Here is a 26249-nt window from a genome sequence, read left to right as displayed (position 1 = left end):
AAAACTATGATTAGTTAGCATTATTACTTCAAACTGTTCACATATAATATATATATATATATATATATATATATATATGTTTTATTATGTATTGTTACATTAGTGAATATATTTTTATAAAATAAAATGTTACATCACATAATATTTAATAGTCTTGAGTTCATTTAGCCTTGATTACTATTGATTTCATGTGTTTTCACTTAACTTGTTTTGATTGTATGAATGAACAATTTTTAGCTATTTCAAAGCATTTAACAATATATAAAACCTATTTAGCACCTTTTAACAACCTGCTTACGTGGTGTTGTCAGGTGCCATCCATCTTACCCTGTGGTTCTTGATGAACTGCTCCATGTCATTCTCAGTAAGGTAGTATGCCTTGATGTAGGTCTCTACGAACTCCTTGTCTGGAATTGGTCTGAGGTCGGTGAGCTTCTCCAGCTTCATCAGGAACTGCTGGAAGTCCAGCTGCATCAGCGCACGTCCTTCATTACTGCATTTCTTCACATTTGCATAGCTGGAAGACAGCAGGAGGGAAGGAGAGGTGAGTGTGCGTCAAATAAAGGGCATTAATTAAATGTTGACAGTTTATGCTACATTAATCGTAGAGACAGTTCCCTACAGTAACCTCAGGTTAAGTGCTTGTAACTCTACGGCTTACGTTTAACCTTATGTCCTATCAGTGATTGAACCTGGAACCTCACTAACTGCTAGGCCACCATAATTGTCAATGGAATGTCAATAAGAATACATCAATTAATAGATAAATAGAGCAACAATGCAGAGTTTGACAAGATTTACGATAGCTGAGATCATTATTTCTGCATCTAGGTCCCTTTCTGAATGTAAAGACATGATAAAAATGTTAAAATACAGGGGTGATACTCATAAAATAATAAATCTGCATAGATGCTCCACATATCTGGTTTTCAGCTTAAATAATACTAATAGAGACAGACTGTGGGATGTGGCATTTAAGCCAAAAGACAACTCAGCCTTTGACTGGTAAGAGACACCAAATGCTGAGGGCCATTTTTGGTCAAATTTGCCATTTGTTTAGTTTGACACCTTTTGATTTGTACAGCTTGTGGGTCTCGGTTTGCAGTCCTGAGACCTAAGCATCCAACACAACCAAAGCATCGATTTATAGTGTAGTTGCATCCAAGGCAAACAAGCATCCATGCAGAGTTCAGTGCTGTTGACACCCCTGTTTACTTTTTGGCTGACAGCGGTGTAATTACTTTCCGTGAGGGGAAAGATATTGCTGGGCCTACTGAGTATATCCAGTCTGCCAATATATCCCTCTGTTTCCCTGCCTCCTTCCTTCTTCTTGTCACGTTCTGCTTGATGGCCGGCAATGATTTGGAATGCAACTCGGCGCTGCACTGGCAGAGTCTACTTGTAAAAAGAGCGGCTGAAATGGGTATCATTAGAGTTGGTGCTAGGATGAATTCGCTAAGGGGCCATTTAGATTTTGGAAGATTTTTAGAAATTTGTCTCTTCACCTTAATTACACATAATGGTACTTTAAAGATTAAATGCTTTTTAGTTATGCATATAAATGCTACTGTTCAAAAATTTGGAATTTCTTGAGAATTTATTTGTTTAAAAACAGTAATATTTTGAAATAATATTGAAAATAATTTATTCCTGTAATGGCAAAGCTGAATTTTCAGCATTTACATTTTACATTTAGTCATTTGGCAGACGCTTTTATCCAAAGCGACTTACAATTGGGGAATACAAAAAGCGATTCATCTTGAAGAGGCAATCAGACAGAGGAAGTGCTCGTAACACCAAGTCTCAGTCATTGTTCAAATAAGTACAAGCTAGTAAAGGAGGGAGAGAAAGATAGAGGGAAAGAGTGAGTTTTTTTTTTTTTTTTTTGAGTTTAGGATTAAGTCAAGTACTGCCGAAAGAGATGGGTTTTCAGTTGTTGCTTGAAGATTGACAGGGATCCGGCATTCCAGATAGGGGTGGGAAGATTATTCCACCAGCCAGGAATGGTGAACGAGAATGTTCTGGAGAGTGATTTTGAGCCTCTCTGTGATGGTACCACAAGGTGTCGCTCACTAGCAGATCTCAGACTTCTGGAGGGGATGTAGGTTCGTAATAGTGAGTGGAAGTAGGAAGGTGCTGAGCCTGTGGTAGTTCTGTATGCAAGCATCAGTGTCTTGAACTTGATGCGAGCTGCCACTGGTAGCCAGTGCAAGGAGATGAAGAGAGGTGTAACATGCGCTCTTTTGGGCTCGTTGAAGATCAGTCGTGCCGCTGCATTCTGAATCATTTGTAGAGGTTTGATTGTATTTGATGGCAGACCAGCCAGAAGAGCATTGCAGTAGTCCAGTCTAGAAACGACAAGGGCCTGGACAAGAAGTTGTGCAGCATGCTTTGTCAGAAAGGGCCTGATCTTTCTGATGTTGTGTAGTGCAAACCTACAGGATCGAGCAGTCTTTGCAATGTGCTCTTTGAAGGTCAGTTGGTCATCAAAGATTACACCAAGATTTCTGACCGAAGTTGATGGGGTAATCATTGATGAGCCTAACTGAATTGTGAAGTCATGCTGTAGAGTCGGAGTGGCAGGGAAGACAAGAAGTTCCGTCTTTGCCAGGTTGAGCTGTAGGTGATGTTCTTTCATCCATGCCGAGATGTCCGCCAGGCAGCCTGAGATCCGTGCAGCTACCGTTGGGTCATCTGGTTGAAAAGAGAGATAGAGCTGTGTGTCATCGGCGTAGCAGTGATAGGACAAGCCATGTGCATGTACGATGGGACCCAGTGATGTAGTGTATGTGGAGAAGAGGAGGGGTCCAAGAACCGATCCCTGAGGAACTCCAGTGACCAGTTGATGTGGTTTGGATACCTCCCCTCCCCAGGCCACCCTGAAAGATAGGATTCAAACCAGCGAAGTGGAATCCCAGTGATGCCCCGTGATGAGAGGGTAGACAGGAGAATCTGATGATTGACAGTGTCAAAAGCAGCAGAAAGATCCAGCAGAATGAGGACTGATGATTTGGAATCGGCCTTTGCAATTCGCAGGGCTTCAGTGACAGAGTAGCGCAGTCTCTGTTGAATGGCCACTCCTGAAACCTGACTGTTTAGCATCCAGTTTGTTGTACTGTGAGAGAAACCGTGAGAGCTGGTTGAAGACAACTCGTTCGAGTGTTTTCCCTACGAATGGAAGGAGAGAGACAGGTCTGTAGTTTTCTAAAAGAGAAGTGTTTAATGTAGGTTTTTTGATCAGTGGGGTTACCCGAGCCTGCTTGAATGCTGTGGGGAAGATGCCTGTGAGGAGAGACGTGTTGATAATGTGTGTGAGTGCCGGTAAGAGTGTGGGAGAGATTGTTTGGAGAAGGTGTGAGGGGATTGGGTCGAGAGGACATGTTGTAGGATGGCTGGAGAGGAGAAGTTTGGATACTTCTGCCTCGGTGAGGGGACAGAAGGAGAAGATGGGAGTTAGCAGCCATTAGTTCTATCATATATCAGTGTCACATGATCAGTGTCACATGATCATATATCAGTGTCACATGATCCTTCAGAAATTTGGTTATTTAGTGCTCAAGTTTCTTATTCTTTCACTTGTCAATTTTGATGTTTTTTGAAAAAAAGTGTTTTTGATGAAGAGAATGTTCAAAAGGGAATAGAAAACGTTTGTAATGTTATACATTTTTTACTGTCACTTTTGATCATTTTAATGTGGGAAAATTGTACTAACTCCAATACTTGAAATGGTAGTAATATGTGTATATGATAATAATGATAAATAAAATGTAAAAATAAAATGGGTAAAACTAAAAAAGTAAAAAAAATAGTGGAAGAAAATATGCAATAAATGACACTACGCTATAAATAGAAAACTTTTAACATTTTAATTTAATTTTAATATTTACTGATTTATTTTATAAAGGAGTTGCAAAACATTAAACAAGTAAAACTTTTGTTCACAACTGACTTTTTTTTTTTTTTTTTTTTGCATTTCATGATTATTATTAAAGGGTTTTCCACCCCAAAACGAAAATTGTCATTAATCACTTACCCCCATGTCGTTCCAAAGAAGTAAAAGCTTCGTTCGTCTTCGGAACACAATTTAAGATATTTTGAATGAAAACCGGAAGGCTTGTGACTGTCCCATTGACTGCCAAGTAAATAGCAATGTCAAGGCCCAGAAAAGTATGAAAGACATCATCAAAATAGTCCATCTGCTATCAGTGGTTCAATCCGAATGTTATGAAGCGACGAGAATACTTGACAGTGTTATTTACTTGGCAGTCAATGAGACAGTCACAAGCCTCCCGGTTTTCATCCAAAATATCTCAAATTGTGTTCCGAAGACGAACAACGTTTTACGGGTTTGGTACGACATGGGGGTAAGTGATTAATTACAAAATTTTCATTTTGGGGTGGAGTAACCCTTTAAATGTTTCGGGAACTATCCCAGCATTTAATAAGCTATAGGACGACAGTCATTTTCTCAGCTTACAAAATGCGGTGGATGCTGTCTACCAGAACATGTGATGATTACAGAGAGCGTTAACTCCCAGCAATCGCAATCACTGTTCAGTTTTGAGCAAAACTGCACAGGCAGAGACAGCAGCAAATCTAGCGGATACAGACTGCTCCAGCTACATACAGACAGCCTCTTTAAAACCTCTTTCAAACAACCTGCCTTCAAAGACAGTGCTCTGCCATTTTCATACAAGTGGCCCTTGACCTTATGATGCAGGTGTACAGCTGAATACTGCCAGGAGGTGCTTGCCAATCTATGCTGGGCCATGCTCTTATCAACTATATATTTTGTCTTGCCAAAAAACATCCTTTTAAACAATCACAGTCCTGCACCTAAGCTACCTCTGAAAACAGAGGATTATGACAAGCTGATGTTGCTGGAACCCTAAACCTTACCCTAATATCTGATTAATTAATTAACAAAATAAATCATTCCCATACTGATTATCTACCTATGATTTTAAATTGTCCTCAGGGTGTTTGAGTGTTAATGTGTGGCACTTTGTACAAATGGAGTATGCAGACTTTATAGAGGACCAACAATTAAGGAACACACCAAATGGTGATTTTAACCAAAGCACACATTTGGCCAGTGGCAGCCCAGATGGGATGAAAGACAGGGTACAGGAATAATGAGTTTGTAGAAGACGCTTTAGAGTTTCTTAGATATTCTGGGAACATACGGTCATTCCACATCAGTCCATCTGTGCTGTTGTTACGCACTCTATTGTGAGCTTACACTGGGCTTTTCAGTTGTTTAAAAAAGCCTTTTCATCTCTGGACAGTGTGTTATTACTTCTTTATGCACTCCCGAGCTATAGAAATGAATAATCAATGGATTACATGGCTAGTGTGACGAGTCGGCTGCCTCCCCCCTGTCCATCATCACCACCCCGTCCCGTATTCGCCGCCCTTTACCAGGCTCCCGACGGGAGTGGGTGTGTGAGAGAGGAGGGGCGCTGAACACCCAGGGCTGGCGGCGTGTGATGAGGCGCACCTGACGTGAATAGAGCCTCATCACCGCCGCCGTTTAAACGCCGAGTGCGCCTCTCCTCGGGAGACCGGTCTCTTCCCCGTGCATGCACGCTGGTGTCCTCGTGGGTCCAGGAAGGGAGCGTCGAGGAGGACTGCCGCACCCGTTAGGCGGCTGACGGGCCAGAATGCCGGGCCGCCGAATCCCCCCAGAAGCGCCAAGAACCCAGGAGTAGGAAGGAGCCGCGCCAGAGACGCCGCCGCCACTCGCTCCCGGCCCCGAGAGGGGAGCGCGTGCGGCCACCGGACTCCGCCCCTTCCCTGGACCCTTTCCTGACGAACACTACCCTCCTTCACTAGCCCCGCGGCACAACGAGGACACCAGATTCCCCGTTTATTTGGACACTTTGCCCCTTTGGACACTTTATTTTCCTTTTTATTGTTTAATAAAAACCTCTCCGAGGCTTGACGCCACACCCACTGTGTCTGTCGTTGGCTCGTCCTGCCACACTAGAGAAATGCATTATTCTGATACGTTTTATTCTCATATGCGAGTGTGACTAAATCCAGATTTCTACAGTGAAGCTTTACTATGAAGAACCTCTCTGAAGTCAAGAGGTGCCTGTCAAGTCATGTCAAATGTGCTCCCAGCAAATCTTCATTATGTTGAGGGGGTGATGAGCAAAAATAGCTTCTCCGCAGGTCTGTGAGCTTCAAGATTGCCAGCACACTGAAGATAATATACTGGGGTAAGGAGAGAGTGATGGAAGACAGGTTGACAACCAGCTTTTTGGAGAAGACATGGCTTCTAAGTTGCTTGTCGCATCGTGCCACGCAAACGTCTCTGACATTCATTTACAATAATCTGGCTCACGACTAATGTCAAGCAGATGAGTGCAAGAAGGATGGTGCAAGAAGAGGAAACAAGAAGGAAAAATAAATCTGAAGAAATCAAACAACATTGATGGATTTATATATTCTGCTATTTGAGAGCAACAAAGGCTTTCTGCTCACGGCACAAAGTCATTACTGACATTTGATGAATCTTCACAGAACTAATGCATTTTTACAATATCTACAGTAGGAGCATGCCTCAGGAAAAAGGTAAAACTGGGGAAAATACAATGACGAGAGTTGTTCCAAACACAAGATCGATGAGGCAGCTGAAAATCTCAGGGTTTCTTGACTTAAATCAAATATCATCAACACGTAGCACAAGATTTCACACACCCACGAGTCCCCAGTGATAAAGGGTTTGCATCTCTCAAAACAATCACTGCCAGCAAAGCCATAATTGAAAAAGCCAGAAGCTCGTCTTGCTAGCAAAACACTCCACTATTTAAGCAGATGAATAAAGAACAGGAGAAACTAAACCTTTCATACAGATTTGCTGTTTTAATACATATAGCTGTGATTTAAAAGCATCTGGCTATGAGTGCATTTGCTTCAAAAGTGAATATACTATTGAAGGAAGTTTAACAAGAAAATTGTAGAAAATATATAATTTATCAAGGAATTTAGGGGAAAACAGTACCATTGTTTACACAAAATTACAAGCAATACATATAATGGTTTTCAACACTGAAAATAAAAAGAAACATTACTTAAGCACTAAATCAGCATATTAAAACGATTTCTGAAGGATCAAGTGATACTGAAGATTGGAATAATGGCTGCTGAAAATTCAGCTTTGCCATCACAGGATTAAATGACATTTTAAAGTATATTAAAACTGAAAACAGCTATTTAAAGTAATAACATTTCACAATATTACTATATTTTACTGTACTCATACTTTCTGTTAAATACAATTTAATTATACTGGATAAGACATTCAATTATCCAGTGATTAGTGTAGCAGATTCATACTCAGTAGTCAAATCCACTAGTGTTCACTTGTGCTTTCTTGTAGCATAAATATCACTGACTTTGCGAGAAGATTTAATCAATTGAGATCTGCCTGAGGAACTTCAAGAAGAAGTTGCTAGGAGGAAAGTAGATGGTTATAAAAAGACTGGCAAAGCTTTTAACCTTCTACGTCCATTAAAGCAAAACGGAAAGAGCGTGGCACAACCCAAACACTTCTAAGGTCAGCCCATCTAACAAAACTGAGCAATTGGATAAAAAAGGGCATTTGTAAGAAAAATGACCAAGACGCCAGATGGACTACATGGAATTCCAGAGCAGTTTGAAAAGGGGAAAAACTGTCTAGACAACAGCAAATGTTGAGCATTATTTGATGTCTTATGCCTCTTTGGGAGATCAGCCAGAAAAAAGTCGCTTTTGAGACAAGCCAACATGAAGTCAGCCTGGAATTTGCTAGAAGCCATGTGACAAAACATGAAATCTATTGGAAGAATATTTTGTGGTCTGATGAGACCAAACTTGAGCTCTTTGGCCTGAAAGTGAAGTGCTGTGTTTGGCACACCAAATACAGCGCAATACCAAAAATACCAAGCAAGATGGTGACAATGCCATATTCTGTGGTTGCTTTTCAATAGGAGGAGCTGAAAGTTTGTGACAACAATTTGGCAAAGTAATACTTGATAAAGTATATAATATTTGACAATACAGGCAAATCCTTGAAGAGAAGCTTAGAGGTAAATACTTGTAAATGAGAACTATAAGTGGAGAAATAAATGGCTAAAGGTAAATTTACTGGATATATGTGTTTAAAATCATAAGAGGATTTATAAAAATAGAATAGAAAGCACTAAAAAACCCATTTCCATCAATACTACCAATGAGAAGTGGTATTGCCACAGTAATAGGAGGTTCTTTGGCTATTGCTGAACTCAATGGACCTGTATGTGATCCAACTGCTCCTGCAAACTATTTTCTTTGTTTGGGAAAGGGCTGAGTGGTTTGTGATGGCCACTATTCCAATAAAAACACTCTGTGGTAGGAGATTTATCTGAGAGCAGGTGGTCTCATAGACATCCACACCCATTTGGTTCAGCTTGGTAGCCCACTTACCCCTCCACTAATGTCCTGTTGGCCAGACGGATGCAGTGCTCCCATAAGACATTGGACACAGGCAGAGGAATCCGAACTATTTTCGACACATCTCCCAGCTTCTGGTTAAACTTCTCAAACTCCTGCAGAAAACAGATGATGATACACGGGTCAATGTCATGCCGCTCATGTTTTGTTTGAATCTATTCATTAATTAAAAAAGGATTCATAATGAAATACAGAAAAATAAATGAAAACATTACAAATGGAACTCATACATGGAATGACTTGAATGGACCTCTTCTAAAATATATTTTGATATTTTTGAGTCAAAAATGTCAGAGTTATAAAACTCTCACAACACATTGAATATAAAGCCTCAAAAACCTTATTTATGAATAAATAATTAACAATATTTCTGAAAAATACTTTTTTTTTTAAACGATGATGATTAGTGTATACTCAAGGAAAATAGGTCACGAAGGAAAAAAAAAAGGAAAAACGTCGTGAAAGTTTTTCAAAACTGCATGAAACCCACATGATTACAAACAATACATTTCTAAGAACTTCGCATGTGCATTTTAACGTAGATTGCTAAAAGTTTGTGTTATAGGGGACACATTAAGTTGTCATTGACCCTTAACCATTTTGTTTTGCGTCCTCCCTTGTGTGCAGTGCTTGCTGTTAACCGTTCACCTTAATCACAGCGTTCTTATTGGGTGGTGTTGGAACCATCTGGTTGAGAGGTCACGAACGGGCTAGAAGCGGTTTTGTTTTAGCATGCCGTACAAGTCCAGAAATCTCAACAAAGGTGTAAATTAATCACAGAATCAGAGAAGCGGAAACGGCAGTCTATAAATGTTCACTGGAGCCATATTGGCGGACCAGGTTGTCAAACCTACAGGATCCAGGCTGTACGAAGAAACTGTCTCTGCGGTGCAGATGTCTCAAAGTAAAGTCGTGCCACGTACAAAAACCTGTACTGTATAAGCCGGCTGCTCACGGAGGTGTTGATTCAGCTGTGCTTGAGCCCATTTCTCTTTCACTTGTGACAGGAAAACCCACCCATAACTTTCTTAACGCAATGACATATGGCTCATTTGAGAGCCAAGGACTACATGCACTGTGGGCTCGCACCTTGAATGTTGATACAAAGCCAAGAGCACTAAAACGGCTGTGCAAGTTGTCTGGGTTATTTTGCTACCTTTAATCTTCTGAATAAATTTTTAAACTATCAAGTTTATTTTACAGCTTAGAAATATGGTTTTAAGAAGAACACAGAAGTGCTGGTGTCAAGATTACTGTTTCTCAGTATCTAATTATAATTTATAGTTCCTGCAAGAGATACCAAGAAACTAATCACAGTAAACATGGATCAGATTATCTGCTCTCAGTCATGTTGATAAGCATTAAAGCAATGCAAACGGAAAGGTTTTTGATTTCTAACAAGTCTTGCAGTGCAAAAAAAAATGCTGTATGATGAAAAACCACATGAAGGTTTAACCCACTTACATCCTAAAGAACGGAAATGTCACTTCTGAGCTGTCATCACTATTGGTTCGAAATAGTCACAATATCAGTCTCTTAAATCAATTAGCAGAAAAAGCTAAGAAAAACAATATCTTATTTAATCTTCAGAGTTTGTGCAAGCTTGGCGTGCAAGTATTCTATCATGCACAAATGCACTCCTTCGCTTCAGAAGACCTTTAATAACCCCATAGAGCTGTGTGGAGCACTTTATGATGGATGGATGCGCTTTTTTGGTCTTCAATATCACCATTCACTGCCATGATAAAGCTTGGAAGAGCCAGGACATTTTTTTTATATAACTTTGATTGTTATTTGATTTGGCAAAAACAGCTGAAAAATTATTTAAAATGTCCTCTTTTTCCGCAAATATCATAAAGTTTGAGAACGCCATTTAAATGATGACAGAATTTTCATTTCTGTAAAGAAATGAACAGCTTATTTTAACCTATAGAAATAAGAACTGGTTCACCCAGTACATGGGAGTTACAGACAAATAACAGCGCATTCCTGCTCTATAATGCAGGCAACTAATTGTGACATTTACTAATACATATAGGCAAATGTCCTTTATGGGCCCAGGCACCTGGACGCCATTTTCTTGGTAATTTTAAAAAGAGCAAGAGTCAGTGTGAGTCACTGCAGTATTTCCACAGTTACATAATTAATTCAGTCAGCTTGGCAAACCCAGACAAATTGGCTTCAACAAACAGACTTGGCACAGGGTTACAATGATGGCACCAGGAGAAACGGCCACAGCAGCTTCACTCAGCTTAGTGGGCGCACAAAGGTGAGCCTCATTTCTTCATTAGCAGCCAAGCTCCATTACATTCCCCACTAAAACTTTGCAGCTCGGATCACGAACTTATGTAAATCCACATGATTATGCATATTTCGGGATTCATCGAGCTTCCTCAGCAAATAAGCCAAAGAGATAATTCAATTGTGAAACCCCATCTGCTCTCGGAGCCTTTTTTTTGTCTCAATATATGCGCCAGCCATTCAAATAGCTCCCTAACTCCATGCAAAATTCATATAGGCTAATGAGCAGAGGTTATAGAAGAGATGTGGACATGCAAAGGAATGAGACACCCTCAGTCCAGTCATACTGAACTGAGACATGGGAATACTTTTCCCTTTTAAACTTGCCCCTCAAACTCATGTGACTCCCAAAGCTTGACCGTTTTAATAATTCAGATCCTGACAAATAATTGATACCGTGATCTTTCAATCTAAAAGAATTCATGAGGCAAAGTCATTAGGCAAGAGGAAAAAAATTGGGAGGAAGAATACAAATCTGCATGAAGAAAGCTAACTAGCAACCTTAGGGTAAACATATCAATCATGCCTGCTCGTTGTGAGAATCAACTTGTTTGTTTGCTTCAGTGGAAGTCACAATAGGGCCAGTAAATTATAACATAGACGTGGCATTTCCATGCATTCGTAATGTACTGCATGTGAAATAGCAACAGTGACAGGGGACAGTGACAGTTGTAAAGGGCTTTCATTCAAAAGTTCAAATCCCACAAGTCTCTCCACAGCAGCACCCAGAGGAGCAGCACTTAACCTGAATTATCTCACTTTAAACATGCAGCTGTGTGAGTGGGCATGGGTTCAACAACACAAGGTCCACTGCACATGACTACGCACTTAGACTTCATTTCAGTTAATGAGAATTTATTGGCTGTGCCAGCGCTGCAATTCATTCAGAAATCAAATACTGATTATAACTCAAAGTTGGCAAAATTATATATTATATATATATATATATATATATATATATATATGTGTGTGTGTGTGCGCGTGCATAATTTATATTTATATATAATTACCTATTATATTATTATTTTGTATATTACTATTATGCAGTACCTATATACAGTACTATTCAATAGTTTGGGGTCGGTAAGAATTTTTGTAGGTTTTTTTTAAAAGTAGTATCTTATACTCAACAAAGCTGCATTTATTTGATTAAAAATACAGTAAAAACAGTGATATTGTGCAATATTATTACAATTTAAAATACCTGTAGCCTATTTTAATATATTTTAAGAAGAAATTTATTCCTATAATGAAAAGCTGAATTTTCTGAGGGTATTAATCCAGTCTTTAGTGTCACATGATCCTTTTGAAATCATTGTAATGTGCTGATCTGCTGTAAAATTTATTTCATCAAAATAAACACACACTTTAATTATTTCTAATTAAATGTGCTGAAATATGTGCATTTGCATTTATTTAAAATATAATTTTGTAAAATATTTTTTTTGAACTGTGTGTGTATAGGAGTATACGGAAGAGGATTAGGGCCATCTCGAGATTAAAGTCGTTAAATTTCAAGAAAAAAGTCAAGATAAAATGTTGAGATAAAACCCATTCAATTTATACCCAATAAAGTACATATGTTTCAAGAAAAAACTCGTTAAATTACGAGAAAAAAGATGTTAAATTGAGAGAAAAAAAATTGAGAAGATGTTGAGAATAAACTCATTAAATTACGAGAACAAAGCCATTAAATTTAGAGAAAAAAGTTGAAATAAAATTAAGAATAAACATTAAATTGCGAGAAAAAAATAGTTACATTGAGAAAAAAGTAGAGAAAAACACACTCGTGTCATGTTCATTTCATCTCGTTGGACAACGTTATTCAGCGTCTGAATAACGTCTCCGCCACCGTTTTTCTTGAAATTTAACAACTTTTTTCTCATAATTTAGTGAGTTTATTCTCAACATTTTATTTAGACTTTTGTCACAAAATTTAAAGACTTTATTTTCGAGATGGTTTTTATTTTTTTATTATTGCTCGGCGCTAATCCTCTTCCGTAGGAGTAAAACAATAACGTAATGTTACCTTTTTGTTTTCTTTTTAAGAAGTAATGCTCCTCTACACAATTGTTTGTCATGTAAACTATAGATAAATAAGAAATAATTCCAGACTCTAACACCCAGGAGCTGATATTCCTCACCTCATCAGTAAAGTCAGCCCATAATCAAATCAGTCACTTGAGTGAGTGTTTGCACAGTGTTTGAGGAGTCGTCTGTCTCTCTCATTTAAACCCAGCATGTCAACCTTAACTTTAGACCTCTGGATAACCTTCTGACATACACATTCTGACACCACACATTTCGATCATCCTGCTTCCTGTCAGGTGAGTACAGCAGATGAGTGGATAGGACATGTCAGCAATGCCCTCCTACAGTGGCACGACAGTTTTCTTAAAACTCAACAAACCATGTTGTAATTGACTATAGAGAAGGAAAGAAATTGCCAAGAATAAACTATAGATGAAGAAAAGGTTGGCTGGTCTTTACTGATGCACATCTAAGTGAACTCCCACCCGCTTTCCTCTAGTGTGAAAATGAACAGAAAGGAGGCAACACATTATTCTCACACATAAAATCCACTGCACGGCCTCACAAACACATTACCTTTAAAAGGACATCCACATAGACGTTGTGCTGTGACATTATCTCTTTAATGTCCCATTTCACTCCCGCCATCAGTAACAGCATCTGTTCGTAATCTATGGCTTTGGCCGCCACTATCCAGTAAATGGGTTTGCGGAGCTCACTGGCTGTAGATACAGTCTATAGAGAAAACAGCATAGAAAAGGTCACAATTAAGAGTACCTACCCCAACCTCCCCAGCCAAACTTTAGTATATCTTAAATATCCAAGATCCAATGTATATGTCATAAAACACTTCACATCAATCACACACACAGCAAAGCTAATCAACAGTCATTTTGAGTCCTATATCAAAAGTTACACATTCAAAGACACTACTCACCCTGTCAGACAGAGAGATTGAAAAGGCTCTCAAAAAAAGAAACTGTAAAGGTCAGGGCCATAAATATTGGGATGAAACTGACCTGTGAGTAGAACTGTTGAAGAAAGGGCTTCTTGGCTGAAGGCATCATAGTGTCAAGATGAGGCTGAAGGAACTCAAACTGCTCTGCCAGAAAAACTCTGCGAGGGAAAAAAAGGCACAAGTGAGAGAGCGTTTTCTGCATGTTTGCAGCGGTACACAAACGCTACATATCGGTTACCCACAGGGAACTGGCTGTGCTGAAAACTAGTTACGTTGGTGAAAAAGGTATGATCTGACTAGGAAGTTTGAGGATATTTGTCAGCCTACATTTGTTTTCCCCCTTTTAAGTCAATTAATTTTTAAACTAAATTTAAACTAAGTAAAAATGTATATTTGACCATATCTGCAACATTAAACGAAGATGCATAATAATATTGCAAAAAAATATTTCAACCGCAAAAAAATAAAAATAAAAAAAACTATTCAAAAGCAAAATATTTGATTGGTAAAAATAATGATTTTTTATGTATAATTGTCCAAATCTGTTCACTGATGCCAAAGTCTAATTAAGTTCACTGTGATTCAGTGCTTTAAAACAACAAAACATGAAAAAGTCCATGGTGGTGAATACTTTTTATAGGCCCTGTAATAATGAGAAGGGAAATTACCATTCATTAGCATAATTTTCTAACTGCTGAATTGATTTTTTCCCCTCCTGTTTTGTCTTACAACCCAAAGTTCTACCATTTGAAAAAGTTAGCTCACAGTCATAAAATTAATTTATATTGTCTGATCAAATCATCTGCATCCAGAAAACGAAACAAAATTCTGCATGCAAGAATTAAAACAGCCTCTTTAACTGAGTGAAGAGGTAATTACAAATCATTGATTCCTTCTGCCGCCAATGGCTGTGCACAACCGGAAACTTCATAAAGTCAGTACCCACCCACCAACACAATGCATAAGCCACAAGATAATTTACGCTAATGACAGCCCACATACAGAGATAAGTGTTCATTGAGCAATAAGAGCCCAAATATTTGCATATAACAACTAATGAACACTAGAATTGATTAAAAGCAGAATACGTAAAACTATATTGCATGTCGAAGACTGCTGAGACATGCATGAAACAACCAGCACTAAACAACAATTACTCAGTAGCAGAGTTTCCATCCAAAGTTGCGAATTTAACTTCATAGAATTAGAAATGTTGCATTTCAGAATGACCATAACAAAATTTCCGATACTTCAAAATGCGCATTAAAACAGGAAACATAGCTAATGTGGTTTTCTGTTATGTACTGAATAAATGTTCTCTCAAAAAAAGGGAAAAGTTCATAATGAAAAACAGTAAAACAGGAATGTTGTGAAATATTAGTATAATGTTCTTATTACAGAGCCCTGACAAGCCACCAACAACGTGTTCTCAAGAAGATTTAATTTCAACAGGCAAAATAAATGTGAAGGTAATCATTGAATCAAGTGCATCATGATCAGGGCAGAAGCAAATTACATCTAAATATGTAGCAGTTATGTGGGAGGGAAAAGCGAGTAAGATGTCACTGATTTTTTGATATTTAAAATACTTGATCTTGAAATAGGTCTGTTGTATCAACAGACACATGGTGCTGATGGAACAGGATATAATCTAAGGTTTGCATGGTTATGCTTGTATAAACAGCACTCAGAAAGTAACAAGAGACCCTGTTTTGTCGCTTATCGGTCACACCCTCATGCCTGCTCTCTGCTCAAACTTTGCAGCCTTCATTGATTATTCCATTAAGAAAGGAAGTGCAGGGGGAGGATTGAGGGGGGTGGTGCAAATAAGAGATTGCACTGCCACTAACCTTCTCTGAAAAAAACAAAAACAATGGTGGTTTCAAGTGTGGTGCATTCAGAGCTCCACAAGGAGAGCAGAGACCTTCATGGCTTTGATGACTCAATATGGTGGAGTTTCTGTGCATCACGTTAAAGCAGAGAGTCATTATTTCCTAAGAAGAACCTTAGGCTTAAACTCTGGATCTTCTGATCCGTCTTCAATCTAAGACTTTGAAAACGTTCTCCAGCACAAAGCTTGGCACGAATCGAACGCCATCTGGATGCATCCAAAGCAACTATTGGGAGGATCAAACTCTCTCTGCGAATGTGCAAGGGAGGATTCCCTGCTGTTGCACAAAGGTTTAACGTCTTGCTGAAAAATCAGTTGAACGGGATAAAGGTCAGAATAGGAGGACTGGAAGTTAAAACATGGTTTGGAGGCCTGAAGACTTCCTCTTCAGGATTACGGTGGAAATTCAGGTAGCTCTCATCAGCCCCTGTGACATCACATCACTTAATGAAATGAACTCCCTGGCTGTTGCCGAGAGCTGGTTCAGCCCAACTCTGTAGACTCATCAGGAGAAAAGCAAGGCTTAATGGGGTTCGCTGATTAGATAACAACCACAGTGATATGACTGATTGGGTTAGACAGGCTTGGTAGAAAGGGGCTGCTGGGGTTAGACGTTCATCACATAGCAACAGTAAGCTTGATCACAAGACAAGAGTCAACCAGCTTTTTAATGTAAATGTGTTCATTTGCAAGTCTCATTCCGCTTCTGCTACAAAGACGCCACAGCTGGATATATGATGCAGATGCCATCTGGCTGCCTTCTCTTTTAAAGTGCAGAAATTTCTTAAAACACTGATATGTGGATTGCACTAGTTTGCTCATCCAAAAGGGAAATCTATCTATCGATTATGTATATGTACACTACTATTCAAAGTTGGTAAGATTTAAAAAAAATAAAACGATACTTTCATTTAGCAAGCATGCATTACATATTTAAAAAAATGACATGTTATAAAAGATTTAAATTTCACACAAATGCTCTTCTTTTGAGCTTTCTATTCATCAAACAAGCCTTAAAAAAAAAAAAATCTAAGTTTCCACAGAAATATTAAGCAGCACAACTGTTTTCAAAATTAATAATATTAAATGTTTTCTTGAGCACCAGATTAGCATATTAGAATGATTTCTGAAGGATCGTGTGATGGTGAAGACTTGAGTAATGACTGCTGAAAATTTAGCTTTGTCATCACAGAAATAAGTTACTGTACATTTTAAAATGTAAGTGAAAATAGAAAACAGTGATTTCAAATAAATTTAAAATAAAACTGACATTATATTTTACAATATTGCCGTTTTTACTGTATTCTTGAGCAAATAAAGCACAGACTTGGTTAACATAACGGGCTTCTTTATGAACAAAATAACGTTCATTTATTTATTGAAATAAATGTTGTATGTATACATGTTTGTAACAAAAACAAGGGTGGGTAAAAAAAAAAAAAAAATCTTTCATTTTTGGTTGAATTATTTCTTTAAGAAAGACGGTTTAAAGTAGCTTACAGTGATTCAGTGGCGACGACTCTCTCAGCCAAGCCATAAAGAGTATCACTAGCCGTCAGAACCACCAGCTGACTGAGATGAGGACTGGGGACCTTCTCCTTCCTTTCCTCAGGAGATGCGTGAGGACCTGCGTTCTCCCCTCCAGCCTCCTGCAGAAACAACAACAACAAACATTTAGATCCTGATCCTGTCCAATTTAAAGTAATAGAACTGAAAATATTCTGCAAATTAATACGATGTCCAGTAAAACACCGTCTGTATTCCAGGAATCAGTTCATTTATTTAACAAACAAAATGAACAGATGTTTAATATAAATATTAATATAAACAGATGTTTAATAAAAATATGGCCAACTTTGGTTTTATATTCAAAAACTGTCCACATGCAAATGTAGTGCTGGAACCTACTAGCTGCTTCTTTTTTTTTAACCAATAATCTCAGAAATACTCAATGTAATTATTCAGAAAAGTTTAAGGGAAAAGGTTTTGCTTTTAACAAAATGTTTTGCCAACACTAAGTAAGCCAAAGCCGCTTTTTGTAAGAAGAAAGGGGATAACTACCTCAGAGGTTTAGAGTTACAATAAAAGTAATGAGTAAATGCTGTAAAATGAGAACAAATACAGCGTAAAACAACAAACTGAATTTAACGAGGAACTGTGAGTTCTACCATCAAATGGCAAAATGTGGTGGTAAGGAGAAACTTCCCTGCTGTCCTCAACCATATTCAAGAGTCCAAAAGACCAAAGAAAAGCAATGACGGAATAGAATGACTCAAAATTACTTTAACTGAAATATCATTTAGATGTCACATTAACACAAACACCATATAATTAAATTGTAAATAGTGTCCCAAGGAAAAATTCATTTACAAATGACAATTCAGTCATCATTTACATTTGCAAACCTGTATTCTTCACGTTCACTATGGAAAACACCAGCAACAACATCCTGACTTTTTTGTGAATGATGGTAGGAAGAAAACAAAATGGATTTGGAACAACAAGAGGTTGAGTAAATGACCGGATTTTAATTTTCAGGTGAACTACTGTATCTCTTTTCAGTTCAGAAAAAGCCAAAAAAACAACAATAATACGTTTTCTAAAATTTGGGTTTTGTTAAATTGGTTTGGGATATCACAACATTGCAATGCAATTTGAACTTTGCCTCTCCATCATTAATATTCAAAGCCTTATTTCCCAATATCCTTACACAAACCTATTAAGGTCATATGTGATTACAGCTGAAGGGCTGCCTTTGCGGATACGTGTATTATATTCTACATGAATTAATCATACAACTTGATTTGGTACATGTGTAGACATCTCCCTGTAGAATTAAATTGAGATCCAATCCAGTCAGCAAGCATTGTTTGCAGACTTATTCAACAACAGCGTTATCGTAGACACATTCTGACCTATAAGCAACACTAATTTAGCACTGTCAGTTGAGTGGTGTGAGATCTTACAAAAGGCAACGGTGTAGTCAGTAAGATTATTTTTTATTTATAAAGGTTGCATTAATTGATCAAAAGTGAGATATATCGTTTCAAAAATATTTTAATTAAATGCTGTTCTTCTAAAGGTTTCTATTCAAAGAAATATCACAAAAATATTAAGCAACACCGTAAAATTCAGCTTTGCCATCACAGTAAAATACATTTTAAAATATATTAGAATAGAAAATAGATATTGTGGCTACTGTACTATGTTTTGATTAAAATAACTGCAGTCTTGGTGAGCATAATAGACATTTCAAAAACATTAAAATCTTAAATACTAATATGTCCACTTCTCACCTTTCTTTCTAGATAATAAAATAATTACTTGGAGACCAAATAACAAGCACTTCAGCATCAGTGAATCCTGAATAAGGGGTGTTTTTACCATCTCTACACTTAAGTCTAAATATGAAAGATCTGGTGAGACACAATATAGTAGCAAAACGTGCATTTTGAGGTCATTTCCTGGCCATCAGTTTCACCATGTGCAATGCACAAAGCAATATTTATCTTTTCTCCAGAGTAATGTATTCAGAACAACATAATTATATGGCCACTATAAGACCTTCATCCTTACAACAAGGTCAGAACAAATATCTTCCAAAAGCATAGTTATTTTGAAGGATGCAAGACAAATCTTTCATCTGATTGTTCTATGTATAAAAACACTGTCCATAGTAATCAATCTGTCCATGAAATGACCTTTAAAAGATCATAACCTAAAGGCAAGTGGAGCACACGATGTTTGATGAAATGTAAAATGAAATGCCAACAATAGAGACCTCTAAAAATTATGCACATAAAACTTACAAATGCCTAGAACAGAAAAAGTATTCAACCCTTTCACTACACCATTGTTTCATTTACGCCATTTAACCACAGTGGACTTAATTTGGCTTTTTTTCATTCTTCAACTGTATTAACTGTTGAAGAAAAGTCTAAATAAATGCTGCAGACTGTAGGGAAACACAGAAGGAAAACCAGATAGTGTCTCTAAGGCACCTGTGACTTGGGATATAATTTGTCTTCAAGTGAGCCAAAGTGAAAAAGCCAGTACTGCTTAAAAACAATAATGTTAATGTCCTGAAGTGGCCAAATCCAAATCCAGGTCTCAATCCAGTTGAGAATTTATAGGTGGACGCTGGATCTCCATGAAACCTGCTGATCCGGAGCAGTTCTGCACAAAAGAATGAGAAAATGTGCAGTGTCCAGATGTGGCTCAGAGAGACTTCGAGTATCCACACAGACTAAATACTGCATCTGCATAGTACTACTGACTAGATTTTTCTCTGACATGAAAGAATATTTTCTATTGATCAGGTGCCACAAAAGCCAAAATACATCATGTGTGATTAAATGAAACAAAAACTGACACTTTTTATAGTCACTGTATATTCTTAAAATAGAAGCATTTATATCCAGAAATCTGCACTCTCCAGTCTCTGTCTGTTGCCTGTGAGTGAAAATAATATGAAAGCAGACAAATGTAACCTTCCTAGCCACATCACACCTTTTTTTCCACCAACGTAACTAAATTTTCAGCAAAGCCAGTTCCCTGTGGCAAACAAAAATGTAGCAATCATGAACAAGCGTGCCACTGCAAACCTGTAGAAAACTTTCTCTGATTTGGGTCTTTTTTTTTCCCCCGCAGAGTTTTCCTGGCACAGCAGTTTGAGTTCCTTCAACTTCATCTCGACAGCATGATGCCTTCAGCCAAGAAGCCCTTCCTTCAGCAGTTCTGCTCACCGGTCAGTTTCATCCCACTATTTATGGCCCTGACCTTTATAGTTTCTCCTTTAAAGACCCTTTTCAATCTCCCGTCTGTCTGCTACAGGGTGTCTAGTGTCTTTGAAATGTGGGACTTATGTTATACTGTAGGATTCAAAATGATTACTGATGATCTCTGCTGTGTGTGTGATTGATGTGACGTGTTTATGACATAGACCACCTAATAAAGGACAATATTAGGTGATATAAAGTATAATATACAATGCCTTGTAGAAGTTTATTTAATTTTAGCTCTATGAACTGAAATAATCCTAGTGCATGATTTCTTTTCCTAAAGGTATGTGAGAGACTCTGAAGCCAGCTGGAAGATCAAAGATTCAGCTTTTTGGCAATCAGACTAAATGATGTTTGGTGCAAGCCAAATACATCAGAAACATGCCATCCTACTGTGATGGCAGCATCACGCTGTGAGGATATTTCTCTGCGGCAGGACCTGGAAGACTTGTGGAGGTTAAGAGTGGTTGAAGAAGGTTGAGCAATTTAGTTTTAGCTGGAAACGCAACAAAGAAATTGTTCTCTTATTAAATAGCATGTAGTAATTTGTATTTTTTGAATATACTGAATTACGTATTTTATAAATGAAAGGTCTAATTTAATTATTTTCTTTTGTGATTTGAAACCTGATGGACGCAGAGAAAAAGATAAGATTATTCATAACAAATGTTAAGTCTGGCATCTGTGCAAAAACAGCTGCTTCACACTGAACGGTCTAGAACAAAAACAAGAAAAGTAAGAAGAAGCAGTGAAAAAAAAAAAATTATTTATTCAATTCAGATTTATTCAAACTGACTACTTGGAAATGCTCACAACTTTTAATAACAAACACATCCCGCTCTTCATATTGACATTCCTCCATGCTATTTTTAAAATACTTGCATGTGATTGCAATAATGCTGTCCTGCCAGCTGAAAGTGGGTATATTTAAATACTGAGGTATAAATGATACCGGCTGACACATTATACTGTTGCAATGGTATATATCTTCATGCAACCCAGCCCTAGTAGAAGACAAAATTAATGCAAAACCCTGGGAAGACCTGAAGAAATCCCAGAGGAAAACCTGATGGAATCTGAAAGGAACCTGCAACTTGGAAAGAGATTTATCAAGAAGAAAATGACCCCAAGCATCCAGCCAAAGCTACACAGCCAATGGCATAAAACCATATTAATATTCTAGAACATCCAAGTCAGTGTCTGGATCTCAATCCAAATGAAAATGTACAGGTGGTCCTGAAATAAAAGGCTTGTCAATCTCAATGCAACTGGACTGAGCACTGAGATAAAAAGAAGGCGACTATGTAAAAAAAAAACGAACCAAAACAAAAAAAATACTATGTATACACAGTTGTTGTACAACTCCTCCCTTGTATGTTGCATTGGATAAATGAATAAATGTAAAATGCAGTCATATTATTATGCAAGCTTTTAGGGCGTTCTGAATATGTATTAAGTAAACAGTATGCATCAAACAATTGCTGAATGGTATCGGAGGTTAACGCTATCCATTGAGATCAACTGTAATGAGGTTAACATTAACATTCTGTTCCTGTAAGAATAAACATGAAAGAGGATAATGGGATTACTAGGCTTAATACCACGCATAAATCAGAGATTAAAGATTAATAAATTCCCTTTGAATTCTACTGCCAAACTTCTCTGACAATACAGCCCGAAATTACAAATGTGTTTAAAACACCATCAGCTGTAAAATTGACTGAACATCAGAGGTGTTGTGCTGATAATGACCCATAGGATAATCAGCTATGTGAGAAAACTAACTGAAAAAAAGGCTCCCTAAATGACTGAGTGCAAATGAATGTCACTTTACTATGACTGCATGCCAAGGCACAAACTCAGAACAGTCATTGCTGAGGTTAAATTAGAATTTTGCAGGTGCAAGACCCTAAAAGACAACAGTAATTTTGTGAAAGTTTAAGACAAATTAAACTGTCACAAGTTTTGGTAATGTGCAGATCCTTGCAAAAGCAAGGTTAAAACAAATGAATAAGGTGCAATCATTTACACTTCACGATCATCCTATTAAAATAAGGCTGATATGAAATTTCACAGTTCAGAGTTTTTGCGGTTCTACAGAATATCTGCCTTTGGGAAGTTCTTTTGGAAGAGCCATGCATGAGTAACTACAAGGATCTGCAAAGGGGCGCGATTTAAAATAAAGCTATGACAAAACAGGAAATTAATTTGGCAGATGGGCCTGCATACAAATGCTTTATCTGAATATGAATATAACTTTGTAGACTTTAGTGGCTTAGCATCCCATTTAGCATCCCTCTTTTTAGTTTGAACATTTACTGCTAATCACAATTTATGTATGACAGTATTCTAAATAAGATACCACAAAAACTACAGGTCAAAGCCGAATCATAAAAATACAATTTGAAAATAACATACTTATACTGTACAATAAAAGAAACTGGTATAAGACTTTGGGCTTGATAATGATGGCCTCATCTTGATAAAATGAATAATCTGTAAGACAGGAAGCGCATGACGCACCAGGGTGCTACTGAACACTTGTTTTTTTTCTGCGAACTCGTCTTTTAAAAGAGAAAGCTGCAGTTTATGGACATGACTCCCACAGTCCCTACTCACCTATAGTCATTTAAGCTTCATCTTTAAATCATAACCTGCAAAAAAGCCATAAAAGCAATCCCATACACCATCCACAGATTTTAAAACGAGACCGAATCTACTTTTCGCCCACCAAAAGACCACAGGCACAACATCAAAGACAAGGTTTACAAAATCAGTCTTGGTAGAAAATTTTGCAAGTGTAATAACACACACACAGGAATTAATATACAGTGCTGTAAAAAAATAATACATCCCCATAACATTCTCCATTATTGCCTGTTTGAAGAACTTTATATTTGCACGGTTTCAAACTAAACGTGATGTTTGCAGTCAGCATCACCACTTGCGATTCGATACAAGTCCTGCTCATCACTGAAGGAACCTGGGCTTATTCTTCTTTAAAAAACTGTTTTAACTTTGACAGATCGGTAGCTCTTCAAGCATGAACTGCTCTATTCAGATCCTGCCACATCATCTCTATAAGGTTCAAGATAGGGCTGTGACAAGGCCACTCTTTCAATTTAGTTCTTCTCAGCTGTTCAGATGTGGAATTACTTCAGTGTTTTAGACTACTGCTGATGTACTCAAATACACATAAAGGGACAGTCCACCCCAAAATATATACATAATCTGTCAACATTTAGTCACCCTTATAAGACTTTCCACTTCTGGGAATATTCATCATCATTCAGTCTACACCACAGACTGAACATTTCTAGAGAGATATTAAATGAGCTACACATTTCTGCTCAATTTTTGTTTGCTTTGACAATTGTTAAATGATTTTCTGTCATAACTGACCATGACACAGATGCTGCTGATAAAGGTGGTATTTATCGTTGAATATTGCTTCAATCAATCTGTCAAGATGGTAAAGATGGTATTTAGATGGTAAAAGACCTCAATAGAAAAGAAACTTTCTTTAGCACTTTACCTCAGAGCTAACAACATTGGTGGTTAATAGCTGGTGTAAACTGGACCAGGAGGAATCCTACCATGATTTATCGGCCTATCTATCTGGATGCATTAAAATGCACCAGGCTTCATAATTGTCTTCTTATCAGGCGCTAAAGCTACCATGAGCTCAAATGTAAAGGGGAAAGGGGCCATCAAACAAATATACAAAGAAAAGAAAAAAATCAATACCTCATCTCAAAATGATGACTTTTTCATGAATTTTGGTTCACTGTGAATAAACTGAAGGCTAAGGTGCCTTTATAACCAGAGCTCAGGCTTGGGGTTTATTAAAATGAAAAGAAAAGACAGAAAGAGAGAAATGCAATCTGATAACGCACAAGTGAAATACCCGCAATGGTCTAGCATTCACCAGAACCTCAAAATGCTTAAATCTAATCTGCTTCTAGAAAGGGAAGAAAAAGGCCATGAGTGGGAATTGTAAGGCAAGGAATAATCCATTTCATTGTGAACATAGCTGAATTTAATTACAAAGCCCTCACAGTTGAATATGAGTATGAATGTAATGAATCGCTCAGACTTTTTCTCTCAACCATGCACAAAATAAGTATGAAAAATAAATAAAAGGCTTATATCTCACTCTTTTTTAAAAGCATCATAAAATATGATCCTGAAAGATAAAGTGGTATTTCAGTGTTGCGTGAAAACTGTTGATAAAATTCCAAGCGACTTATTAACAATCATGTGGAAATGAGGGTAGATAATGCATGTCTAATTACAATTCGCTGCATTTAAAATGTTATGTGCAATCATTCATTGGTGATCAGCTGAAAGCCAACTGCTGACCCAAGCGCACTCATAATAATTCACAGCATAGTGATTTAATTGACACACACTTCATCAAGTGCTTCAACAAAATCAACACACAAAATACATATTCAATCAAGCATTATGCAAAAGCTCAAAGCGTCAGGCTTTTGACATGGCCATATTTAAAATATTGACTGACAAACTTGATGAGGGAATAGGCTGCAATTAATGCGCACCAAAGCAAATGGAATCACTTGATGCAGGCACAATTGATCACATTATGCATTTATGCCTATTAAGATTCTAATCTGGACATTTGGGACAGTGTAGGAAGCTGCAAACAAAGTTTTACCCCTTAGATGCTTTATGCTTTTTCAGGGCAAAAAGGTAAGGCCACAATCTTACTGTTTAGTAAGTTTTTTTGTGATGTGCACAAAGAACCTCAGTCTCAGCCACTTTATAAAACACACTTCTATGAAAATACAAACCATATACACCAGTGTTGCCATTGGGCTACATTAACACTGTTGCCGTGGGTTGTTTTTCATGTCTGCGGGTAGAAGCGACCCCAATAACGTGATATTTAGCCCCTAAAATGTGAATTTTACCAGGGGAACCCCTCCAAAAAAACGTGTATTTTACCCCCCGGAATGCGATTTCTAACCAGGGGAACTCCCTCGAAACGCAATTGGGCTATCGGTTGGGTTATCATATACATCAATCAAACAGAGCGCAAACAGAGCAAAAACATTCACTATAATTCTTTTTACTAATACATTTTTGTTATTAATGAAGAGTAACTTTAATGGGATTAACAAAAATGAAAAGTAATCCCCTTTTTTTTGTCATGGAAATGTCATTTAGTCATTATTTATTTATGCTACATGTTAAAATTTTAATTTTGTTACTAATGTTTCACTCTTGAAATTCTTAAAATAACTAAATCTTAACTTTCAATCTTAAAATTATTTTTCAATAATAAATTCATTATGAAACATGAACAACTCCAAACATAAAATTGTCTTTATTTTGTGTAAAAATTATTTACGTATTTTATATTAAAAATTATAGCTGGAATTTTGTCAAATCACTCAAAATACATATGTAAAGTAGTTAATATAGAATAAAATATTACTTATTTGTATTTAATGTAAATGCATAAAATTCTAAAAATGATAAGTGGATAAGTGTTGCAAAACAATCCACATGCAGGCACTCACAAGCAAAGTAAAAAACCTTTTTTTTCCTAAGACATGGCTAATAAAAAGACCCCAACATGTTATCAGTCCAAGCATAAATGTATAAAATGCTAGCTGTAGAATTTGCTTTAGGAGGAAGAATGATCATCATGCTATTAAAAATACACTATGAAATGTGGTACAAATGCTTACAACTTTCAGAAAAAGAATTCCATGAATATTAGAATTCTCCTGTGATTCATATACTGTATGTTTACTATTTGGCATTGTTAAAACACAAATCA

At 37.3% G+C, this 26249-nt stretch overlaps 1 protein-coding gene across 3 annotated transcripts in view; it reads right to left on the bottom strand.

The window, feature by feature from the left end:
* The window catches only part of LOC306847063 (syndetin-like), a 118744-nt gene that overhangs the window by 1275 nt on the left and 91220 nt on the right, over positions 1 to 26249 (bottom strand). For all 3 annotated transcript variants that reach the window (XR_013782128.1, XM_079380810.1, XM_079380811.1), the window contains 5 exons: positions 17160 to 17308; positions 13830 to 13926; positions 13387 to 13545; positions 8452 to 8573; positions 328 to 517 (listed from right to left, as the gene is read on the bottom strand). Coding sequence is in view for 2 of the 3 variants with exons in the window: in XM_079380810.1 (XP_079236936.1) it covers positions 328 to 517; positions 8452 to 8573; positions 13387 to 13545; positions 13830 to 13926; positions 17160 to 17308 (717 nt within the window). In the remaining variant the exon portion in view is untranslated. The remainder of the gene's footprint in view (positions 1 to 327; positions 518 to 8451; positions 8574 to 13386; positions 13546 to 13829; positions 13927 to 17159; positions 17309 to 26249) is intronic.

The sequence above is a fragment of the Barbus barbus genome (assembly GCF_936440315.1).
Source record: "Barbus barbus genome assembly, chromosome: 27".
Classification (NCBI taxonomy): domain Eukaryota; kingdom Metazoa; phylum Chordata; class Actinopteri; order Cypriniformes; family Cyprinidae; genus Barbus; species Barbus barbus.
This window is presented reverse-complemented; position numbering and strand designations above follow the sequence as displayed.